General features: G+C 43.1%; 1 protein-coding gene across 2 annotated transcripts; it reads left to right on the top strand.

Moving 5' to 3' along the window:
* The first annotated feature begins 1,981 nt into the window (after positions 1–1,981).
* On the top strand, positions 1,982–18,405 carry LOC117710301 (zinc finger protein OBI1-like). Of its 2 annotated transcripts, XM_076936743.1 has the most exons (6): positions 2,041–2,137; positions 3,598–3,654; positions 6,615–6,750; positions 9,521–9,647; positions 12,807–12,899; positions 14,772–18,405. In XM_076936743.1, exons 4-6 carry the CDS (start codon positions 9,614–9,616, stop codon positions 16,424–16,426), a joined length of 1,782 nt encoding a protein of 593 aa, XP_076792858.1. In that variant the 5' UTR covers positions 2,041–2,137; positions 3,598–3,654; positions 6,615–6,750; positions 9,521–9,613; the 3' UTR covers positions 16,427–18,405. The 2 variants fall into 2 exon arrangements, with proteins under 2 accessions (XP_034360932.2, XP_076792858.1); XM_034505041.2 differs by lacking the exon at positions 6,615–6,750 and having other exon boundaries at positions 1,982–2,137.
* Positions 18,406–20,222: the final 1,817 nt, after the last annotated feature.

The following is a 20,222-nucleotide window of genomic DNA, read 5'->3' as shown; positions in this document are numbered from 1 at the left end:
GAACCTGTGGTGCATCACAGAAGCCCACAAGGACTGTGCCTCATCCTGCACCAAGGCTCAAACTGTAGAAATAGCCTGTTCCATGTGGAAACATCTGTCACCCTGAAGGAAAGTTCTACAGCTCTGCATCTTCATTCACTGGTGTCTTAGTTAGGGTTTCTATCTCTGTGAACAGACACTATGTCCATGACGACTCTTTTAGAGGGAAACATTTAATTGAGGCTCACTTACACTTTTCAGAGGTCTAGTCCATTATCATCATGGTGGAACAATGGTGGCATGCAGGTGGATATGGTGCTGGAGAAGGAGCTGAGCATTCTAGTCTTGATCCCCAGGCAGGAAAGGACTTCAAAGCCACCTCCACAGTGACACACTTCCTCCAACAAGGTCACACCTACTCTAAGAAGGTCCCAATAGTGCCACTCCTTTTGGCCAAGCATTCACAGACATGAGTCTATGGGGGCCATTCCTGTTCATACTACTGGAACTAGAAGAACTGTCATCAAACAGAGAAGAGAAGGGAAGATAGGGTTTAGCAGCAGGTGGGCTCCCTCCTCCTACACTCTCTTGGTCAAATCCATAATTATTTCACTTTATAAAAATGAACATATTCCCAGCTCCCACATGGCAAACCACAGCCATTTGTTAAGTCCAATGCCTCTTCTCACCTCCAAGGCTTATGCATGTACATGGTGTGCTTACACATAATTAAATACTTTTTAAATAATTTTTATAATTAAGCAACACATGTTGCCTACATGTGAGCTGGAAATGGATGCGGGACATAGACATGTCTCACAAAAACACCGGAACTGGACATCTTTATACATAAGCAAAGTAGGCCAGACTCAGAAAAACATACATTACATGCTTTCCCTTGGAAGTAGAAGCTTGGTTTTATTGGTGCGCTAGTGTATGTGGTGTGTGTGTGTGTGTGTGTGTGTGTGTGTGTGTGTGTGTGTCCATGAAGGACAGATGATAACATTGGATCTTCTGGAAATTCCATAATAGGATCTTTTAAGCTGCCAGATGTAGGTACTGGGCTGGTCATCTCAAAGTTCAACAAGTGTTTTCAGGTATTGAAAATAGGGGAAAATGTTTAAAAAGAATAACAGAACTTTATCAAGAGAAAAATAGAAGAAACAAGAGAAATAAGGGTGATGTAACTATGTTCGAAATTGCTATGGAGACACTTTGAACCATGAATAAACTTTAAGGAACAAATACGAAACAATACAGTTGGTATTACCTTTCTGAGGAAAAGTTTTATATGGTCTTATGTTTATGGTATAAAATATAAATTGGCCAAATTGGGGCTGAAGGGAGGGTGTATTCAAATGGGAAACTTTTAACATCAGCAAATCCCAGGAAAATGCAAATTCAAACCACCACGATAAGATGCCACTTGTGTGAATGAGTTTATCAGAGCGATACCAGAAAAGTTCACAAGTGTTGTTGAGAATGTGTAGGTGAGCAACGTATTTACAGAGGGAGCTGAAAGTGGATGAGCAGATGTCTGTTGTGGAAAATGTGAAGATTCCTCAAAAAGATTAGAATGCAACTACTGTAACAACCAACACTTCCAATTCTGAACATATAAATAAAGGATTTCAGGTCAGTGTGCTATTGATTTCTGCATGCTATATTTATTGAAGGATGATCCATAGGAGTCAAGGTATAGAATTTATACATGCAAAGCTGTAGGGGAAAAAATGTGAATATCCACAATGAAATGGCATATCAAAAAATAAAAACCCTGTCACTTTGGACAACACAGATTAACCTGAAGGACCTCATGCTAAATGGAATAGCCAGATACAGAAACCTGCTTAATGACATCACCAAATGAAATAGATAAAGTCGAAGTTACAAAGTGGTAATTAGAACCCGCCAGTCAGCCTTGTTCTACCAACGATTGGTCATATGTACTGTCACTCAAGGGATTCTATCCAATCATATAGAAGGCCCGAGATCTACCCAATCAGTCTAACGCTCCGCGGTCGGGGGTGCTTTCCCGATTTGTCTCCGGCTCCGCCATCCATGTTGCTTCCGGTTTCCGCCGCGATCCAGCCTTGGCTATTTGGTTCTACGCTGTTTTTTGGTGAAAGGCACCGGGAGCCTGACGTCTGGCACTGAGGTGAGTGCAGCTTCTGGGAAAGCAGGAGCAGGCTGGGGTCGGTCTTCATCTCCTCGGTTGTTGCGCGTGCAGACGATGCTAGGCTGGGAACCTCTTCCGATCTGAGCTCACCGCCTGTCTCTCTCCATGAAGCTGTGCTCAGCCTGGTCCTGGCCCAGGGTCCCCATCCCCTAAGTGGGCCCTGATTCCTGCATTCATCTCCTGAGGCTCCTAAGCTTACCTCTCCCTCCACCAGGTGAACAAGTGTGTGTCCCCACGCTGGAGTTAAAAAGGACTTTGCACACTGTCACTGTAATGTTTTATTGTGAGGACTTCACCAGAGAGGAAGGCATCTGAGCAGTCCTTCGACCAATTTAGCGTGTGGGCGGGGTAGGAAACTGGTGGGGAGGACTTGAGAAAGAAGCGATAGCTAGAACCCTACCTAGGTGAGGGTCTTCTGACTTTGGAATGCTAGTCAGCTAGACCACAGTTAACATAGATATAGCCATCACTGCGTTCTTGCTTCATCGCCAAGAGCATCTCTGCACCTCCGTGGCAGTGGAGACCTGTTGTGTCTGGAGGGAAAAACTATGACACAGCAATAGCTCATGAAGGAGCGCATCTGTCTTACTGTGGTTTCAGCTCCTTTGGATCCACACCCAGAACTGTACCTTCCCGGAGCCTATGGTAGTTTTACTTCAAGTGTTCAGTAGAACCTTAACACTCATTTTTTTTTTTTTTTAAACGGTATAGAGGCAAACTGTAGGAACACGAAGTTGTCATCTCAGCCAGTTCCCCTGGGGAAACGCGTTTTGAAAACTGTACCAGTCACATTTATTGTAGATACACTGACCAGAGCAAGGGAATTTGTGGGAGGGAGCTACACAAAGGCCAGACAGCTGGGAGACCAGCCATTGTAAAGCATCACTAGTAAAGTCCTGCAATAAATACACACTCCGTTTTCAGTTTTGCTCGTGTAGTCTTGATTGGATGAGACATTTTTCCTATAAAATTTAAATATGTCAAACTGATTTTCTGAGTGTTATTCGGTGTGCTAATATATTTATAGCTGTGTAGTAAGTACCGTGTATGTTTGTATTAAACCATACTGCACTGACAGGAAACTAAGCAATGTGTGCTTAACTATTTTTTTATAGTTTAATTTCTGTGACTCAGTAATGTTCATTAAACACCCATCCTTAATACATCGCATGAGTTATTTCAAAATAACTTATTCTGAAATAACAAGCAGCAAATATTTCCATTACCCTGTGTATAATAGATGAGTCTCCACCATATAATAAAATGCTTGGTGCTCCTTCAGCAATATTGTGGCAGTTTTGGGATGTAACACACTATTTCCACACAGGGAGACATTTTTGTTGTCTTATAGCTTTCTCCCTTGGCGTCTGTCTTTGCACATTGGAATCCAGAAGCAGAACTGGTCTAGTGAGTTAACCTCTGTCGGCCTTCTCTTCCAGCTGTGGTTTAATGGTCCTCTCACATCTGAAAGAGTTAAGACAATGGATACATCTGAGGTACGTTTTATACTTATGTCTTGTTTTACGTTGTATCTTAGGACTTTTGACAATTGGAACAGAAGAATAAAATTAATGTAAGCTAGATACAGGCAGATGATAGCATTGGATATTTGACAGAGACACATTTTGGAGAATGAGTCAGTCACATGCAGATTGGTCTCTGCTTTTCCTGACATGGTGGCACAAAGGTGTATTTGTTGTAGGGTTTGGGTTGACTCAAAGAAAAGGTGCCAACTTCTCATGTCCTGTGAAGTCTAAATAGGCTCCATGGACATGCATGATGTGGCTGGAGCTTCATTCTCAGCCTGGTGACAAACCAAGCATCCCACAGTGTCAGTTCACGAGTGCTGCCACTCAGAGCGGTTCAAAGGGATTTTCTTTGCTGGTTAAAGTTGTAATGTTCCAATAGCTTCTGGGAGGTCCCATCTATGTCAGATGAGACCTGGAATATATGAAGACAATGTCCTGTGGGTTCTTCATCTCTCCCCATGCATTTTCCTCTGCCTGTGTGTATATGCAGATCATGACAATGTCCAAACATGTGTTAGTAATAATTTGTCTTTACTGTTTACACTTTTTTCCTACTCACTGGGCTCTTGGTTTGGATTCTCCACATCTCATCACAATTGAGTGAAAACACTTCTCTGCCAGCTGCCTGACTTACATCTTCCGCCATGCTGTGAAGTTCTGCCCATCGCCTTCACCCCAGAAGTTTCTGCCCTGATGTTACTACTGCTTTCTTCACCTCTTTTCTGAGCTTTTTCATCTTATCGTAGCTTATGCTTTTGCTCTGCTCAGTTCCCCCACTCATTCCACTGCAGAGGACTTCTGGGGTCCAGCACTTTGGTTGGAGTTTAGTAACTATTTCTCTGTAGCATAGACCCCTCGATTGGCTTTCAGATCATTGTTGATCTACGAAGTCAAGCTCCCCTTGTCAAAACAGAAATCACATCCTCCAGTGTTTCTTTGTACATGGTCTTAATACCAGCCTACTTTGTGTCCTTGATGAGTGCACTGAAAGGAGGGATTTTTTTTCTGGACCTTTCTTTCTATTCCCTTCCCTTCTTTCCCCTCCTCTGCTCCCTGAGCTCTAACGTTATGAGCTGCAATCCTGCTGGCTTTGCTTGTTGTTCACTCTTGTGCCGGTGGCAGCAGTGATGCCGTGGATGGGGAGGAAGCGTGGCTGCCTGAAGACAAATGGATGCTTTCTTACTCACATTGGAACTGTGCATCTCTGCCAGGCTGGAAGGGTCTGTTTTCTCAGTGGTGTTGTCCGAGTGCTGATGAGTCGTGCTGCTAACAGGTGGGTGGAGTGAAGGCCTTGAGATGAGAAAACAGAAGGCAGTGGGTCTCTTGATTATAAGAGTCATGGGAACGGTCCCCAGAGCATAAGTGAAAACAGAAGCGCAAATCTGAGTGATGTTCATATCTTACTCGTGGAGTCCACATCACTGCTTCCATGGAGTTTGTAGATCATACAAAATCTATTCCTTGCTCAAAAGTGTCGGGACATAGTTTTAAACACAGGAAACAGGAACAACTAAATTTCAGTCCCTACATGGTTGAGACAGGATTCTCTACAGGCTCAACAGGTTCCCTGCCATTTCCCATAGGCAGAAGCCAAAGTATAGGTATCAGCAGGCAGAGGTGAGAAGAGTACTATGGCCTCCACTGACCTGACCTACACAGTGGTTCAGGTTTATAGTCGGTAACTTAGAAGGAATACTGGACTCAAAAATTGAGACCAAACACACTTGGGAAGAGGAGCGTTGACATGCTATCTGAATGTCAAACTAATAAAATAGCAGGGCCCTGTGATTCCTTTTCCCTAACCTAAATAGTTAAAAATGCCTATCAGCAGGTTTGGGCCCAGTTAGTCAGCCACAGAAGATGTGAAATGATAAGACAAAGGCCTGCTAAGTCTTCCAGAACTGGCTGGCCATGAAAGATAAAAAGTATACAAGCACATCCTTAGAAGAACAGAGATATGTCCAAATGAGTAATGGGCCATCTGGTGTTTCTCCAAACCCTCCCCCCACCCCCAGGTCTTCTCAAGGTCCAAGAAACTGCAATTTAAGTTTAATTAGATACTATGCTAACTTAGATCAGCTTCTGCCTGCAGGAACTGCCCTCTGCCCCATTGACCAGTACAGTCTGCTGATGTAAAACAACCAATCATGTGTACCCACTTAAAAATCTCCCACTTCCCCCACCCCTTGCCTATAAAAAGTCCTAATCCTGTGAGCCTTGGAGTCAGGCCCTCTATCACCTATGTGAGATATGGAGATATGGGCTGGCCTAGAGCTCTGATATTAAACTACCTCATGTGTTTGCAGCAAGCCGGTCTCTCATGAGTTTTTGGGTGGGTGCCGTCCTGAGACTTGAGTGAGAATCCCCCTTTGAGTTTTTTTCAGTAGAAAGAGATAAAGGTATTTGTGTCTCCTTAAACCTCATCAGAGGACTTTATACACAAAGTACTTAGCAGTGTGGCCTTTTTAAAGACATGGCCTCTCTATGGAACCTTGGTTGGCCTGGACCTTGCACTGTAACCCATGCTGCTCTTGAACTCACAAACCACCTGTCTCTGCTTCCCAGATGCTGGGCATACATATGTGCACCACCATGCCCAGCTGCTAGGACTGTTGTTCATTTCCCTTCCCCATGACCACCTGCTCCACTAGCCTAGCTGACCTGTATTGAGAAGGAACCACAACCATGAGTTTGCTCAGCTGGAGGGACGGATCTTATCATGAGCACTCTGCTCCTTACGACTCCAAGACAGTAGGTGGACAGGAACTACAGTGCTGGTTTGGCTGAGAGTCATCTAGATTACTAAGAGGAGATTGGATTAGTCTTCAGTGGAGGTAAGGCTGTTAATGACTTTTGTCTTGCTGTGACCAAATACTGGAAAGAAACCACTTAGGGGAGGAAAGATTTATTCTAGCTCATTGTTTCAGAGATAAAAGTCCTTCGTGGCTGTCATGGCTGTGATGGCAGGTTGGAGTGGCTCCATCAGTGGAGGAGTGTGAAGAGGAGCCACTGTTCACACCGTGGCAGACCTGGAACCTGAGAGAGAAGTGGGAACTGGGGCAGGTATAAGCTTCCAAGATACTCCCTTTCTAGTCTGCTTCCAAGACACTCCCTTTCTAGTCTGCTGCCACCAGCCAGACACTGCCACCGAAACCTTCCACAGCCCTCAACATAGCACCACACACTTTGGATCACATGCTCAAAAGAGTGAGCCTGTAGGGAATATTCCGTATTCAAACCATGAGAGGAGGAGTATGTGCAAAAGGCCTCTAAAGGCATCTCTAAGTAGAACTACACCCTATTGTAGGCAAACCAACCCTGTCAGGCAGGACTACAAATATTCCAGATACTTCAAGTTATGACTGTGTGCATCAGCTGTCCTAGTAAAGAAGCAAGGTCTGCCAAGACATTTGCTGAAGGCTGGGGAAATATGAGTTAGTACTAGAACCAACACGCATACATACATACATACATACATACATACATATGGCACCCACACACACCCATATATAACCAGGTATAGAAATAAAGACTGTAGCTATGTAGGTTATTTCTATTTTATAACAAATATGCTTATGGTTGAGGATGTACCTATTGGTAGATCACTTTCCAGGAATGTTTTTGTGTATGTTCACATGCATCAGGCAAATATTTTGGGTGCTAATTTTTTAAATAATTTTTCTTAGGTATATAATTAGTAAGTAAACATTTTTAAAAGTGACTGAGTCTTTTTGTGATGCTGTTTCTTTGTCTTGGGACCTAATTTTGATATGTTTGAATTCAGTTTCTCAGCTTGTATTATAGTTGTATGTTTATTGATTCAACTTCCTTTTAGAAAAGTTATCTCCTCAGTGGAAAATGAAAAGCAGAACAGGTCCTTCTTGTTTGTATCCAGTCAGCGAAAGCTGTAAACTCAGTTCAGTGCACATGTGTCAATATTTGTTTGCAGTGTTCCCTGGTCCAGCCTCAGGACTGCGTCTTTAGCTGATGCAGTCTTCTGGTTTCTCGGGTGTCAGAATCCGTGGTATAAGTTACGTTTTGATAAGCAGCAACTCCAACTTTGGTGATGTCACATAAGCAAGGTGCATCTCCCATCTGTGGCCACAATGGCTTCACAGAGTGGCCTTCTTGGAGTTTGCTGATCAGCGAGGAAAAAAGCAGAAAACCAAGTGCCAGCTGCAAAAGGCAGTCAGAGGTGGCCCATTGCTTCTGCAGATGGTAGTCAGAGGTGGCCTGTCACTTCTACAGATATTTCCTTACACCATGGCCACTGTACCCTAGGATCCTCTTCCACGTGTATGCCAGCCAGCACATCCTAGGTACTGTCTTTTTAACACATTGTACTTATTATCTTGTGTCTCAAAATAATGGCAGGAATTCATTTAATACCCATTATGACTACTCTTGCTTCAGATATCTGACACTTAGAAATTTCAGCCTACCCTGTACATGGTATAACAGATGGTAATAAGCCGAAGGGGCAGACCTTGAGATGCACCACCTTCTTACAGTCTTGGAGTCTAAGGCAGGTTGGGTGAATGGCCTTAACCCTGAATACTGGACACTTCCCTAGATGAGGCTCTGGTTCTGCACCCTGATAGCTCCTGAGCCATCTCTCTCCAAGCTCATGTCTCTTCTTTAGGAACTTCTCATTCTGTTTCCTGGGAAGTTTTGTCTTCAGTGATAATGAATAGAAGCTTTTCTTATGTATCATGCTCAGAGAATAAGCAGCCCTTTCTCTCTTCCCCATTCACAACGCTCAAATGCTGCCTTTTGTCTAAACCAGGTACTGGGCAGTTAGAAATGGCAGATCACATATCTCCTTAGGCAGTGTCAACTAGTCTTGACTCAGGAGAAGTGAGGGAATGGAAGTGTGTATTCTTTCCTGGATATATACATACCACCTTAATTTGCCTGTGTTCCAAAAGAAATTAGAGAGCAACTTATGTTTGCAGGTTAGCAAAACCACAGGAGATAAGGATCTGTTGTTTCCTTCCCACAAGCACCCCCTTTCTTTCACATCAGAGTTAAAGCATCGGTCCCTATACACTTGCCTATGTAGATAGCTTGGACCAAACTAGCATTTTAACAAAAGACCAAGGAAATTAATGAAAACCCTATTCTGTTTATTTTCTGGTCTCGTTTTGCATTCCCTTTTGCAATAAGTTCCCAATTCCTTATTTGAACCTCTTGTGTCTGCTTATATTACCACTGACTGGCCTCCAACTCTTGGTCCCCATGCCTCAGCCTTCTGGAGGTGGGATCTGTGGAACGTACCACATTGCATGGCTTCCAGCCTTCCATTCTATGTTCTTAATGCAGTAGTGTATTCCCAGTCTGGAAACTATGGAGTGATTCTTCCCTTCTGGCTCTGCCTTAGAACCCTCCTCTTTCCCCTTTCAAAATGTCGGGGTATTGAGCTAACCACTTTTTACTGGCTTCTGTGTTAATCTGTTGCCTTATAGGATGCTACTGGTACTTACTTCTGTTGGATCTAGCAGTTCTTCTAAACATATATAGGTGCTTACGACTGTACTTTATAAATAACTTACAGACAACACTGACTCCTTGGTATTTTAATTGTTGGAGTCAGGTGCATTTAAGTGGAAAACCAAACATTGTCAGTTGCTTGCATTGCTTTTCTGCCTTTTGTCTCTCATCACTACTAACTTAGTGTGTTTGTAAGGCATTTTGCAGATGATTTTTCTTCCATGATAAGAAAACTTACATGTACATCTTAAGTAAACAATGCTTGTGGACAGGAGGGCCTCACATAGTCCTGTCTCTGACCTAAGGCTGAAGGCTTGGGTTGAGGAAAGTCGTCTCATTACAGGGGTTGGTGTCATTTGAGGATGTGTCTGTGGATTTCACCTGGGATGAATGGCAGGACCTGGATGACACTCAGAGGAAGCTCTACAGGGACGTGATGCTGGAGACCTACAGCAGCCTGCTGTCCTTGAGTGAGTGAAAGTCCCAGTAGTGCTGTTAAAAGCGTGTTCCTTTTTGGTAAATAGAGGAGCCATTTTAAGGGTAGTTTTTCTGTGCTAGTGACCGAACTGGGTCTCGTGCTGTACAGGTAAGCACCCAACACACAGCTCACTCTTCCATTTGTTTATGTTTTTTTTAAGATTTATTTTTATGTGTATGGCTATTTTGCTTCCATATACATATGTGCACCATGTTCATGTAGTGCCCATGGAGGTCAGAAAGAGGACACTGGATCCTCTGGAACTGGAATTACAGACAGGTGTTAGCCATCATATTGCTGATAATCACACCTAGGTCCTCTGTAAACAGCAGCAAATATTCTTGATTACCAAGCCATTTCTCAAGGACCCTATTTGGTGTTTGTTTGTTTGGTTTTTTTGTTTGTCTGTTGAGGTAGGAATCTCTACATATCCCTGGCTATCCTGGAACTTACTGTGTAGACCAGGCTGGACTTGAACTCACAGAGAGCCAACAGCCTCTTCCTCCCAAGTGCTGGGATTAAAGGTGTAGGCCACTTAATTAAATTAAAGGTACCCAGCCCCTGTTTGTATGTTTAACAGGCTCATCATTGTTCTACATTTGATGAAGATGTTCCACCTCCCCAGTCGTACAGCATTAGGCTCAGTGAGCAGCTCTCCTTTCTGTGCTTCATTGCAGCGGCATAGCCTGAGCTGTTCACTTGGTGAGAAGCAGGAGAGGACAGAGAGGGTATCACACCGTCACATTGAGCGATGGAAGCTAAAGTTTTGTTTCTTCCTATATACGTGGCATAGTCATACACACCTTTGATAGGCATAGGCGGGCACACATACACACACACACACACACAAACCTTTTCCTGATACGCTCTTTGGTTTTTGTGCTTGATGAGTTTTACCTTTGAGCCCTCACTAATATTCTTTCTTTGTACTAATTTCTGCTTTAGTGTTTTCTCCTTCCCTGTCTCTCCTTTTTCTGGAACTTGCTGCTTCTGTTCTATTGCTATTACCTCATCTCATCTTATCAAAAGTGTGCTGCAAAAGGCTCACCATCCTTTTGCCACACACTCCCCGGTGTGCAGATTATAAGTGTGAGCCACCATGTGCAGCCACTCCTTACTGTTGACTTCTAATTTTGTTCTTGTGGTCTAGAACACTCAGGGAATACTTCTGTTCGTTGTTTCATTTTGTGGTACATTGAAGTTTCTTTCATTTTCTAATGTTTGATCTGCTCTGGAGAGTGCTTTGTTGATGAAAGCAATGCATGTTCCTTGGCTATTGGGTGGAATAATTCCATAATGTCTTTTAAGCATCTTGGGTCTCTAAGTAAAGTTTAACGGCACTGTCAATTTACTTCTCATGTGTTTGAGTTGTGTAATATGGTCCTCCAGCATTTGTGTGTGTGTGTGATATAAAATGTCTATATACTATATATGTGACTACGTAATATACATATATCATTATCATGACCCTTGTGAGTTTTTTTAACACTGGTTTTAAAGTTCCTTTGTCTGGCTTATGTATAGTTAGCTGTTCAGTTTTGAGGTCTGTGTGTGAGCCATGGTTTTCAGTCCCTGTACTAACCATCTAGGTGTATCTTCGCTGGCACAATCCCTTTTGCTTAGGTAGTGCATTATGAAGTCTCGTTTCTGTTAGCCATTCAGCCAGCCTGCATCTTTTGATTCACAGATCACATTCTTACGGAATGCTATTCCGGGGTGTAGTTGTCGCTCTTTTTCTCTATAGCTTCTATTCTTGTTAAATCTTGTTGGTTTGTGATTTCCGGGATATAGACAGGAATTAGATTTGTGCATCTGCTCTGCACTTGAGTTTTTATCCTTTCCTGTGTTTCCATGATGGTATCCAGTGGAATGTCTAATGGGGACAGTAACCGTTTATTATCAAGTCACCTGAAGTAATGAAAGTTTTCACTTGTTCATTTTTGAAGGCTTTCATTTCTCTCTTTGAACGTTGTTCTGGATATGGTGTTGATGCTTAGAGACACTTCTTGGTATTTCCAATACTTCATCCCATTATTTCTTGGCCTCTAAGGTTTCTACATAGAGATGTTTACTGTGCTGTAAAGGGTTTGTGTAGTGAGTGACATACTGTTTTGCCGCATTTTATTATATTCGTATGTGTGTTGTGGCGGTGTATGTGCAGGTCAGAAGACAACCTGCAAGAGTTGGTTCCTGGGGTTCCTGGGGATTCGCTCAGGTCCTCGATCTTAGAGGCAAACGCCTTTACATGCTGAGCTGGCTCATCTGCCTTTTCACCATTTTTTTCATTTGCCAAATTTCACTTTTTAAAAATATAATCTCTCAGCCAGATGTGGAGACATGCACACCTTTAGTTCCAGCACTCCCAAGGACAGCCAGGGTTAGACAGAGAAACCGTGTCTTGAAAAACCAAGAGAAAAGATCTCTCTCTACAGGCTTTCCTCCAAAATTCAGTTAGAATTATAAGTGTCCCGCATGCTGGCTCTCATGTCATCCTAGAGTTGTCTTTGTTTTATAGGGTTTAAGGTTTTCTAAATCATGTTTAATCCTGCGTATCTGTGTGTGGGTTTGTGTATGCAAGTGTTGTACTTACATAGGATGCAAGAGGAACATGGACCCTCTGGAGCAGCAGTCTACAGTTGTTCATGAGTGCCCTGATGTCACTGTTTAGAACTGGACTCTGGTCCTCTGCAAGAGAAGCACTCGCTCTTGACTGCTGAGCCATCTTCCTAGTCTTATTTTGTACGTCTCATAGTTGACTGAAATGCACCATATGGATTGATCTGTTTGAGTTAAATCTGTGGATATTCTTAAAGCTCCTATAAAATGTTCTCACTGGTCCTGTCACTGCCCAAACCCCATAGTAATATATATGTTAATTTTAAGTGTATGGGTGTTTTCCCTGTGTATACATGTCTGTGTTCATGAGTGCAGTGCCTTTGGAGGCCACAAGAAGACATTGGGTCCCCTGGGACTGAACTTGGAAACAGTTGTAAACCTCCATCTAGGTGCTGGGAATTAAACCCAAATCTTCTGCAAAAGCAACCAGTGTTCGTAACCTCTAAGTCATCTCTCCAACCCAATGTCTCATCATTATTTAATGTACCTGACTTAGCAGTTAGCCAAAACTTATACAGTGTTTCCTATTAAATAGATCAGTGTGATCCCAAACCTGAGTTGATCCTGAAGTTGGAGAAAGAAGCTGGGCCATGGAAGGAAGATGCTGCTGCAGACCAGAGCCTCCCAGGTCAGTGAACGCACCCTGGACAAAGATGCCAGGTTGAGGAAGCTCATCAATTGGTGGCTGTGTTAAGCTCACTCATCCCATAGTCAGTATATGCAGTCTGCAGGGAAGGCTCTTTCATGTAAATGCATGCCACTTATATTAGGGTTTCCTAAAGGAACAGGTAGAAAACACACACATACAGGGGATTTATTAGAGTGGATTACAGCCTGTGGCCCAGGTAGTCCAACAAAGGCTATCCCAATAGAAAGAATTTGGTAGTTGTTCAGTCAGTGAGATGGATGTCTCAGCAGCACCAGTGTGGTCCTGGAATCCTGGAGGATCCTAGCAAGCTGCTGTCTTTAGTATACCCTGGACTCCTGTAGAAGTAGGTTCTAAAACCAGTGATGTAACACCTCAACAACAGGGCAGGTGCACTTGCCAATGAGATTAAGGGCACACAGGCAAAAAGCAAAAGCTTTCTTCTTCCATGACCTTTCATTTAGGCCACCAGAAAGTTTGTCTGAGGTTTAGCATAGGCCTTCCCACTTCAAGTGATCCAAGCAAGAAAACCCCTCGTGGATATGTGCAGCTGCTTGGGTTTCTGTTGATTCCAGATGTAGTCAAGTTGACAACCAAGATGACCATCATACCGCTCTTGCTGGGTTTGGCATGTATTATGTTAGGCTTAGCAAATCCAGTTCAGATTTTCACATACCAGTTCACTTCCGTGTCTAATTTTGGCTTTTTGTTATCTTAGGCTAAACAAGCTCTGTTCAGTCTGTGGTTGTTCTTAGGCGTGTTTGTTGGTCTGTTCCATCTTCATAGGCATGATCGCATTTGCTTACCGTTGAGGCTGTTTGACTGAAGTTCTTATTTGTCCTTTCCCACTCATATGCTTGTTTGATACTCTAGAGCAAACAGTGGTGAGTCAACAAGCTTATCGACAGGCGAAAGGGCTCTGGGGTGTAAGGAGCGGAAATGTTGACATTAAAGGGATCATCGCCCCTCCCCCAAAGTCTTCCCTGTATGAAAGAAGCAAAAAATAGTTTTAAAGTCTAAAGACCGTGCAATCTTAGGATTATCACTTTCTTGTGATTTAATTTAATTTTGGGTCACTGATTTCTAAACCTAATAATATACAGTGTGTAGGTGGACATGAATTCTCGAGAGTGCTTAGTAAGAATCCAATTTTGATATTAATGGTTTGACACTAATGCTACAAGCTGAGTTCTCTAGCCAGCCCACTAAGGGACCGATGAGAATGGAAGAAAATGAAGTCATCTATACGAAGATAGAATTTGTGAACCTGAGGAGCACCTCGCATACCTCAGAGATGGGGTGCACCTGGAGCTTAGTATGGCTACTAGGAGACCTCAGACCTGACGGTTTCTGGGCTCATATTTCATGTATTTTGGATGTGTACTGAGTAAGCCGTCGACTTTTCTCTGTGGATATTACTCTAATTCAGCATATGCAGTGAATTTATATAGCAAAGTCCATTTGTTTTGAAAGTTTAAAATTCCAAATCCCATATAAAGGCAGGGAGAAGCAAGCTTTCATGAGTCAGTATGTGTGTGTTTACACAGATGGGGAAATGCCAGTCATTAATGTCAGACCTGTGCAGAAATCTCCAGTATCATGGGTACACCTCGACTTATAGAACCAAATGTTTGCAGTTTTGTGGTTTTCATATGTATTATATTTAATTTAGATTAAATTAGGAATATTAAAAATCCATACTACCATATATGGAACAAGACCATTAGTATTTGAAAAACCCTGGAGGTATCGGCATCGTTTCATCAAGAATTTTTTTCTTATATAACAGACAAGAATACTACACTTGATGTATATGGGTACTAACCAGAAAGCCTTCCATTTCTTTCCTTCTAGATATGCAGAATGTGGATGACCGGAATGAGGTCAGCCAAGGCAGACAAAAGATACACAGATGCAATCTGGTCATTGCCAAGAGCAGCGCATCAACTGAGAGGGCTACAACAGGAAAAGCATTGAGTAGCTCACACTGCATTTTAGATCTGGCTGTAAAGAAGGGCACAGCTTCTGGAACAAGCCCTGGGGCACTTAATATGGGGGACAGTGTGCTTCTCCCTAGGGAGCCCAGAGAGATGCAGGCTAGAGAGGAACTTGAGCTTCCTGATGTAACCAAGGTGTCCCCCAGACGTCCTGAGCCTTTTAGTCTATATCCCAGGACTGAATGTGAAGAACAGCGTTTTCAGTACTGGGGGCCCATTGACGCTTTCCACATGAAGCCAGTGTGGTTACAAAGAACATTCCCTATGAGAGATCCCTCCAGTAAGTTGAGGGATTACAGGAAAGAGTTAGAAAAGTTAGCTCTTCCTGCCAAAGGGGAAGCTCGGGCACAGGTGCAAACTTCTGAATGCAAAGTGTGTGGGAAGTTATTCTATAAAAATTCTCATCTCACGCAGCATTTAAAAATGCACAAAGAAAAGAGATGTTACAAAGGTAGTAATTGTGAGCCAGTACTCAATATACAACCCAAACTCCCAAAACATCAGAGCTTGGGCGTGGGAGGAGAGCCTTACACATGTATTGATGGTGAAAAATACATTCATCCAGAGTCAGAAAAAAGTGTTCAGAAAATCATAGGTGATGGAAGGATTGTATATGGAAAGACCATGTGCTCAAAATTAAGTGGCAGCATTCAGCAGAACCCTCACAAGGTTGAGAAATCTCATGAGTACAGTATATCTGGAAAAACAATTAGTAAGTCAGACCTCCATCAGCTGGAGACACCTCTCAGATACGAGAGTGTGTGTGAATGTAGTGCATGTGGTAAAGCCTTTAGTCATACAGCACACGCCTACTCACACCCGGGAGCTCACTCGACTGAGAAGCCCTATGAGTGTGAAGACTGTCAGCAGTCGAAGCTCGTGGTGAGCCAGCCAGCTCACACGCAGGAGAAACGCTATGTGTGTAATGTGTGTGGAAAAGCCTTTTACAAGCGAGCCCACCTACACGCACATCAGAGGACTCACACAGGTGAGAAGCCATATGAATGCAAAGAATGTGGGAAATCTTTTAGACTGAAGTCATTTCTTGTTGTCCATCAGAGGATTCACACGGGTGAGAAACCCTTTGCATGTGATACATGTGGGAAGAGCTTCAAGCAGAGGACGAGTCTCTACACGCACATAAGAATCCACACGGGGGAGAAGCCCTACGAGTGTAAAGAGTGTAGGAAGTCATTCATTCTCAAGTCCTACCTCACTGTGCATCAGAGAACGCACTCGGGCGAGAAGCCCTATGAGTGTGACGTATGTGGGAAATCCTTTAAGCAAAATTCCCACCTTCATGCACACAAGAGAACTCACACAAGCGACAAACCCTATGAGTGTATCGTATGTGGCAAAAGTTACAAGCAAAGCCCAAGCCTCTACACACATAAGAAAATCCATACCAGTGAGAAACCCTATGAGTGTAAACAGTGTAGAAAGTCATTTAGTTTGAAATTCCACCTCACTAGGCATCAGAGAACTCACTCCGGTGAGAAACACTATCAATGAAATGTGTGTGGATGTTCCCTGAAGCGAGTTCACGCCTGTGTCCATCAGAGAACTCATCCGGTGGGAAACCCTCTGAGTGGGAAGAGTTGGTCTACAACAACGCTCTACCACTAATCATCTGCCCACTAGGGCTTCAGAGGTGAGAAACTGTCAGCGTTGTGTATGTGGAAAGGTCTGGCAGCTCTCCAGCTGGTTCACGAGTCAGAAGTCACACAGGTGGCAGATCTTTATAATTAAACTAAGAAAATGTCTCAGCCAAAGATACATGAGAGAACTCACAAACGTGAGAAACCTTAAGAGTGTCATATAAATGTAAAAAAATCTCAATCATATGATCCAACAGTTCATCCAAACTGTTACATACAGTTGAGTGTAATATAAAAATATACAGTTGGGCATAATGTAAAAACACAGGTGGGTGTAATATAAACATATACAGTCGGGCATAATGTATGCAGAAAAACCTTTCTCTACATGTCACATCTCCGCAGTCAGTAGGAAGTTCACACCCCATAAGAAACCCAATGAATGTAGAAAATCCTTCAACCATAGGTCACTCTTCACTGCATACCAAAGAAGACACATGGGGACATCTCCATGAATGTTGTTTATGTGCAGAAAACACTCGAGACAAACCTCCATGTTCACCTGAAAACTCAAAACTGAGAAACCCTATGACTGTAAATATGGTAAAAAAAATATTTCAACCATAAGCCATCTGTTGCTGTACATGAAGGAAGTCACTTAGGTGAGTAACCATATGCATGTCGGTGAGTATAATGTAAGCGGAGAACCCTTTGAGAGGTGACAAGTCTCTACATTAAAGAACTTGCATTACTGAGGAACCCTAAGAGAGTAGTCTACACGGAAATGCCTTTTTCAGTCGGCAGACCTCTCTGAATGTCTGTTGGGAGCGCATGAATAATGTGTATGAGAAACATACCTTCACTCGTGCCAATGTAATCACTGTGTATCACAATGAGCCACACAAGTAAGCCCTCAGGATACATTTGAATTAGCACAGAGGAGACACTGAGACAGGTGATGAGTCTTAAAACAGACTCTACCTGGACGCCATCCATAGTTGGCTCGAGTGCAGATAACCTGTAGCATGTGTGGGAGCCGAGTACAGAAGGGCACTGTGGCTTAGGAATGTGTGTTGCCCAGAGCTGTGGTCCTGCGTTTCTGCCATCTCAAAAGTGTATAAAAGAGATGTGCACCATCTGTTTGTAATACTTGGGCCCACAGCCATTAGTTCACTTTAAAAGGTGGTTAGGACAAATAGATGATTATCTTGATAGAAAATTCTCAGGAGAGAGAACCTTGTCACCACCCAGCATTCTCATGATGCTCTGTGGGGAAAAAGAAATGTTGAGAAGACTTCCATAAATCCTGAGTGTGCTCCCAGTGAGGAGCCTCCATTAATCAGCATTGAGTGCCCATTCCGTTTATGTGTGAAACCTTTCAACAAAATTTCCAGTTGGGTTTCAAAAATCCTTGATCTGGGAAAGTTATCACTATGGAATCTGTATATTAAGTTTTTGGAGAGAAATGTTAAATCTCATATTCCAGTTGTTTTTAAAAATCTGAAAGCCAGGAGAGGAATATTGGTGAGACTGCCTATCAGTGGGCATCAGTCTCTGTCTGGGGACATTTGTGATGTAAGTAGAGTTTCAGAGTGGCCAATGGCACATACAGGGACACAGCTGAACAGCCTACAGTATGTTGGATAATATACTGATGTATGGTTCATGTCCTATCAATCATGTTCCATGATGAAACTTGGTGGGAGTCTCCATGGCTTCATGTTATACATATTGCAGTGTGCATTGATATTTCCCGAATTTGGTGCCCTTCTGGCCTGTTTACTTCCTCCTGGCCTCATACATTGTGTTAGACACTTCCTTAGACTTGTAGCACATCTAAATGTGTATGACAGTTACTACTGGCTCAAGTAAATAAAGATAATGTTTTCCTAACATGGCATCTCAGAGTGGGCCTCTGTATCAGATAGGGAAAGTACTTACAGTGAAGCACTTACACATGAAAGGGACATTTGTTCACAGCTAGTGTGTGAGTTGATTGTGGACTGTTACGAACTCTGATGCTCATTCCCTTCTACTCTCAGGTAATTTCCTCTTTCTCACACCTTGAAATGGGGCATCAGCATAGGTGTAAGTATTTGCACCAAATCTCTATAACTGAAATTTCTTTAATTTCTATTAAAATTAAACAACCTGAGGCTGATAGCTCAGCAATTAAGAGCACTGACTACTCTTCAGGAGGTCTTGTGTTCAAATCCCAACAACCACATGGTGCCACAAAACCATCTGTAATGAGATCTGATGCCCTCATATGGGTGTCTGAAGGCAGCTACAGTGTATGTAGGGCTGGAGCAAGCGGGGGCCCGGAGCAAGGGGTGTTCTGGGGGGCAAAGCAAGTGGGCCCTGGAACAAGTCGGGGCAGAGTGAGCACGGCTGGAGGGGGGGAAGGGGGGGGAATACAACCTGTCTCGATGTGATATGCTGAGATTAGATAAAATACTTGACTTGTAAGATGGAATATGATGAAAGATGTCTGTCCTGTAAGCATCAGAGTGAACTAATTTACAAGTGTCTTATAAGTTGGTAGGAGGCTACAAGAGAATGTTGAAAGTTCCATGACATATCTTAGAATGTACCAGAAAGACAAATGGAGATGTGAAAGAAGTAAGCCTTCCATTGTACACTGACCTGTGGAGGCAGAGCTTCCGGTTCCAAATAATCCTTCTAGTAGAGCCCATAAATTATCAGTAGACAAAACTATGAAAGCCCACTTCAGTAGTGTGGTGCAGAGCCACTAGCATAGCTGATGTGAGAGCTGGGGGACTTTTCTCTCAGGGCTGAGGATTCATTTACTTAAGGAATTGTGTTTCTCTTGGGCCATAAGAAATTGTCACCAAGTTACAAGGCAGCATAAGAATTCTTGGAACTGTGATGCTTGCACTTGGGAGGGAACGACAGCATTGAGTTTGATACCTATGTAAGGTGTCACTCCCAACACATACACTACTACACACACACACACACACACAAACACACACACACACACACCCCTGTGACTCACTGGTTTGATTCAAGCATCTCTGCCACCACGCCTGCCAACCTCCCCACTAGTGGACCTACTGGACAGTCACATAAATTCTATTGTACGTACAGATTTTAAAGGGGAAATGGTAAGGCACATAGGAAAAAAAACATTGCCAAATTAAAAATTATTGTTCCAGAGAACACATGTAACTTATAGTTTATGATGGTATTTCAGATTCAAAGCAAAATAAGTACTTGTGGAATATTACAACAGTCACTGATACAACGCTTCTTCATATATAAGGGAACATGCTAAGGGACAAGCTTAGAGCTAGAGTTCTGTATTTGGAACAGTAGGACTAGGGAGGCATTGAGGAGAAAGTACACAGTTGAAGAAAATTCTTAAGTGGAAGGCATGGTAGTTCTACTTGAGCGGACCTTTGACTATGTGGAATCCCAATGCTGGGCAAGCAGAGCGAACCCCAATACTGTCTCTCAACGGCTGCCTTAAGAGGTTCCCGTCTTTCCTGTCCAGCACCAGTCAATCTTGCCTTTACTACTGGTCCCTGGTCCTCTTTCCCAGGAAGTCTGCAGGGGAAACCAGCTTTTCCCCTGGCACTGTCTCCCTAGCCTTGTACCACAGCCAAGACATCTGTGGTGGTTTGAATGAGAATGATCCCTAAAAGCTCCTACATTTGAATGCGTAGTCACCAAGGAGTGGAACTGCT

This window comes from Arvicanthis niloticus, chromosome 6 (assembly GCF_011762505.2).
Source record: "Arvicanthis niloticus isolate mArvNil1 chromosome 6, mArvNil1.pat.X, whole genome shotgun sequence".
NCBI classification, from domain to species: domain Eukaryota; kingdom Metazoa; phylum Chordata; class Mammalia; order Rodentia; family Muridae; genus Arvicanthis; species Arvicanthis niloticus.
This window is presented reverse-complemented; position numbering and strand designations above follow the sequence as displayed.

Coding starts and splice junctions, on each gene's coding strand:
- LOC117710301 (XM_034505041.2), top strand. Junction 9,648..12,806: donor CAGCAGCCTGCTGTCCTTGA/GTGAGTGAAAGT, acceptor CCTATTAAATAG/ATCAGTGTGATCCCAAACCT. Junction 12,900..14,771: donor TGCAGACCAGAGCCTCCCAG/GTCAGTGAACGC, acceptor CTTTCCTTCTAG/ATATGCAGAATGTGGATGAC.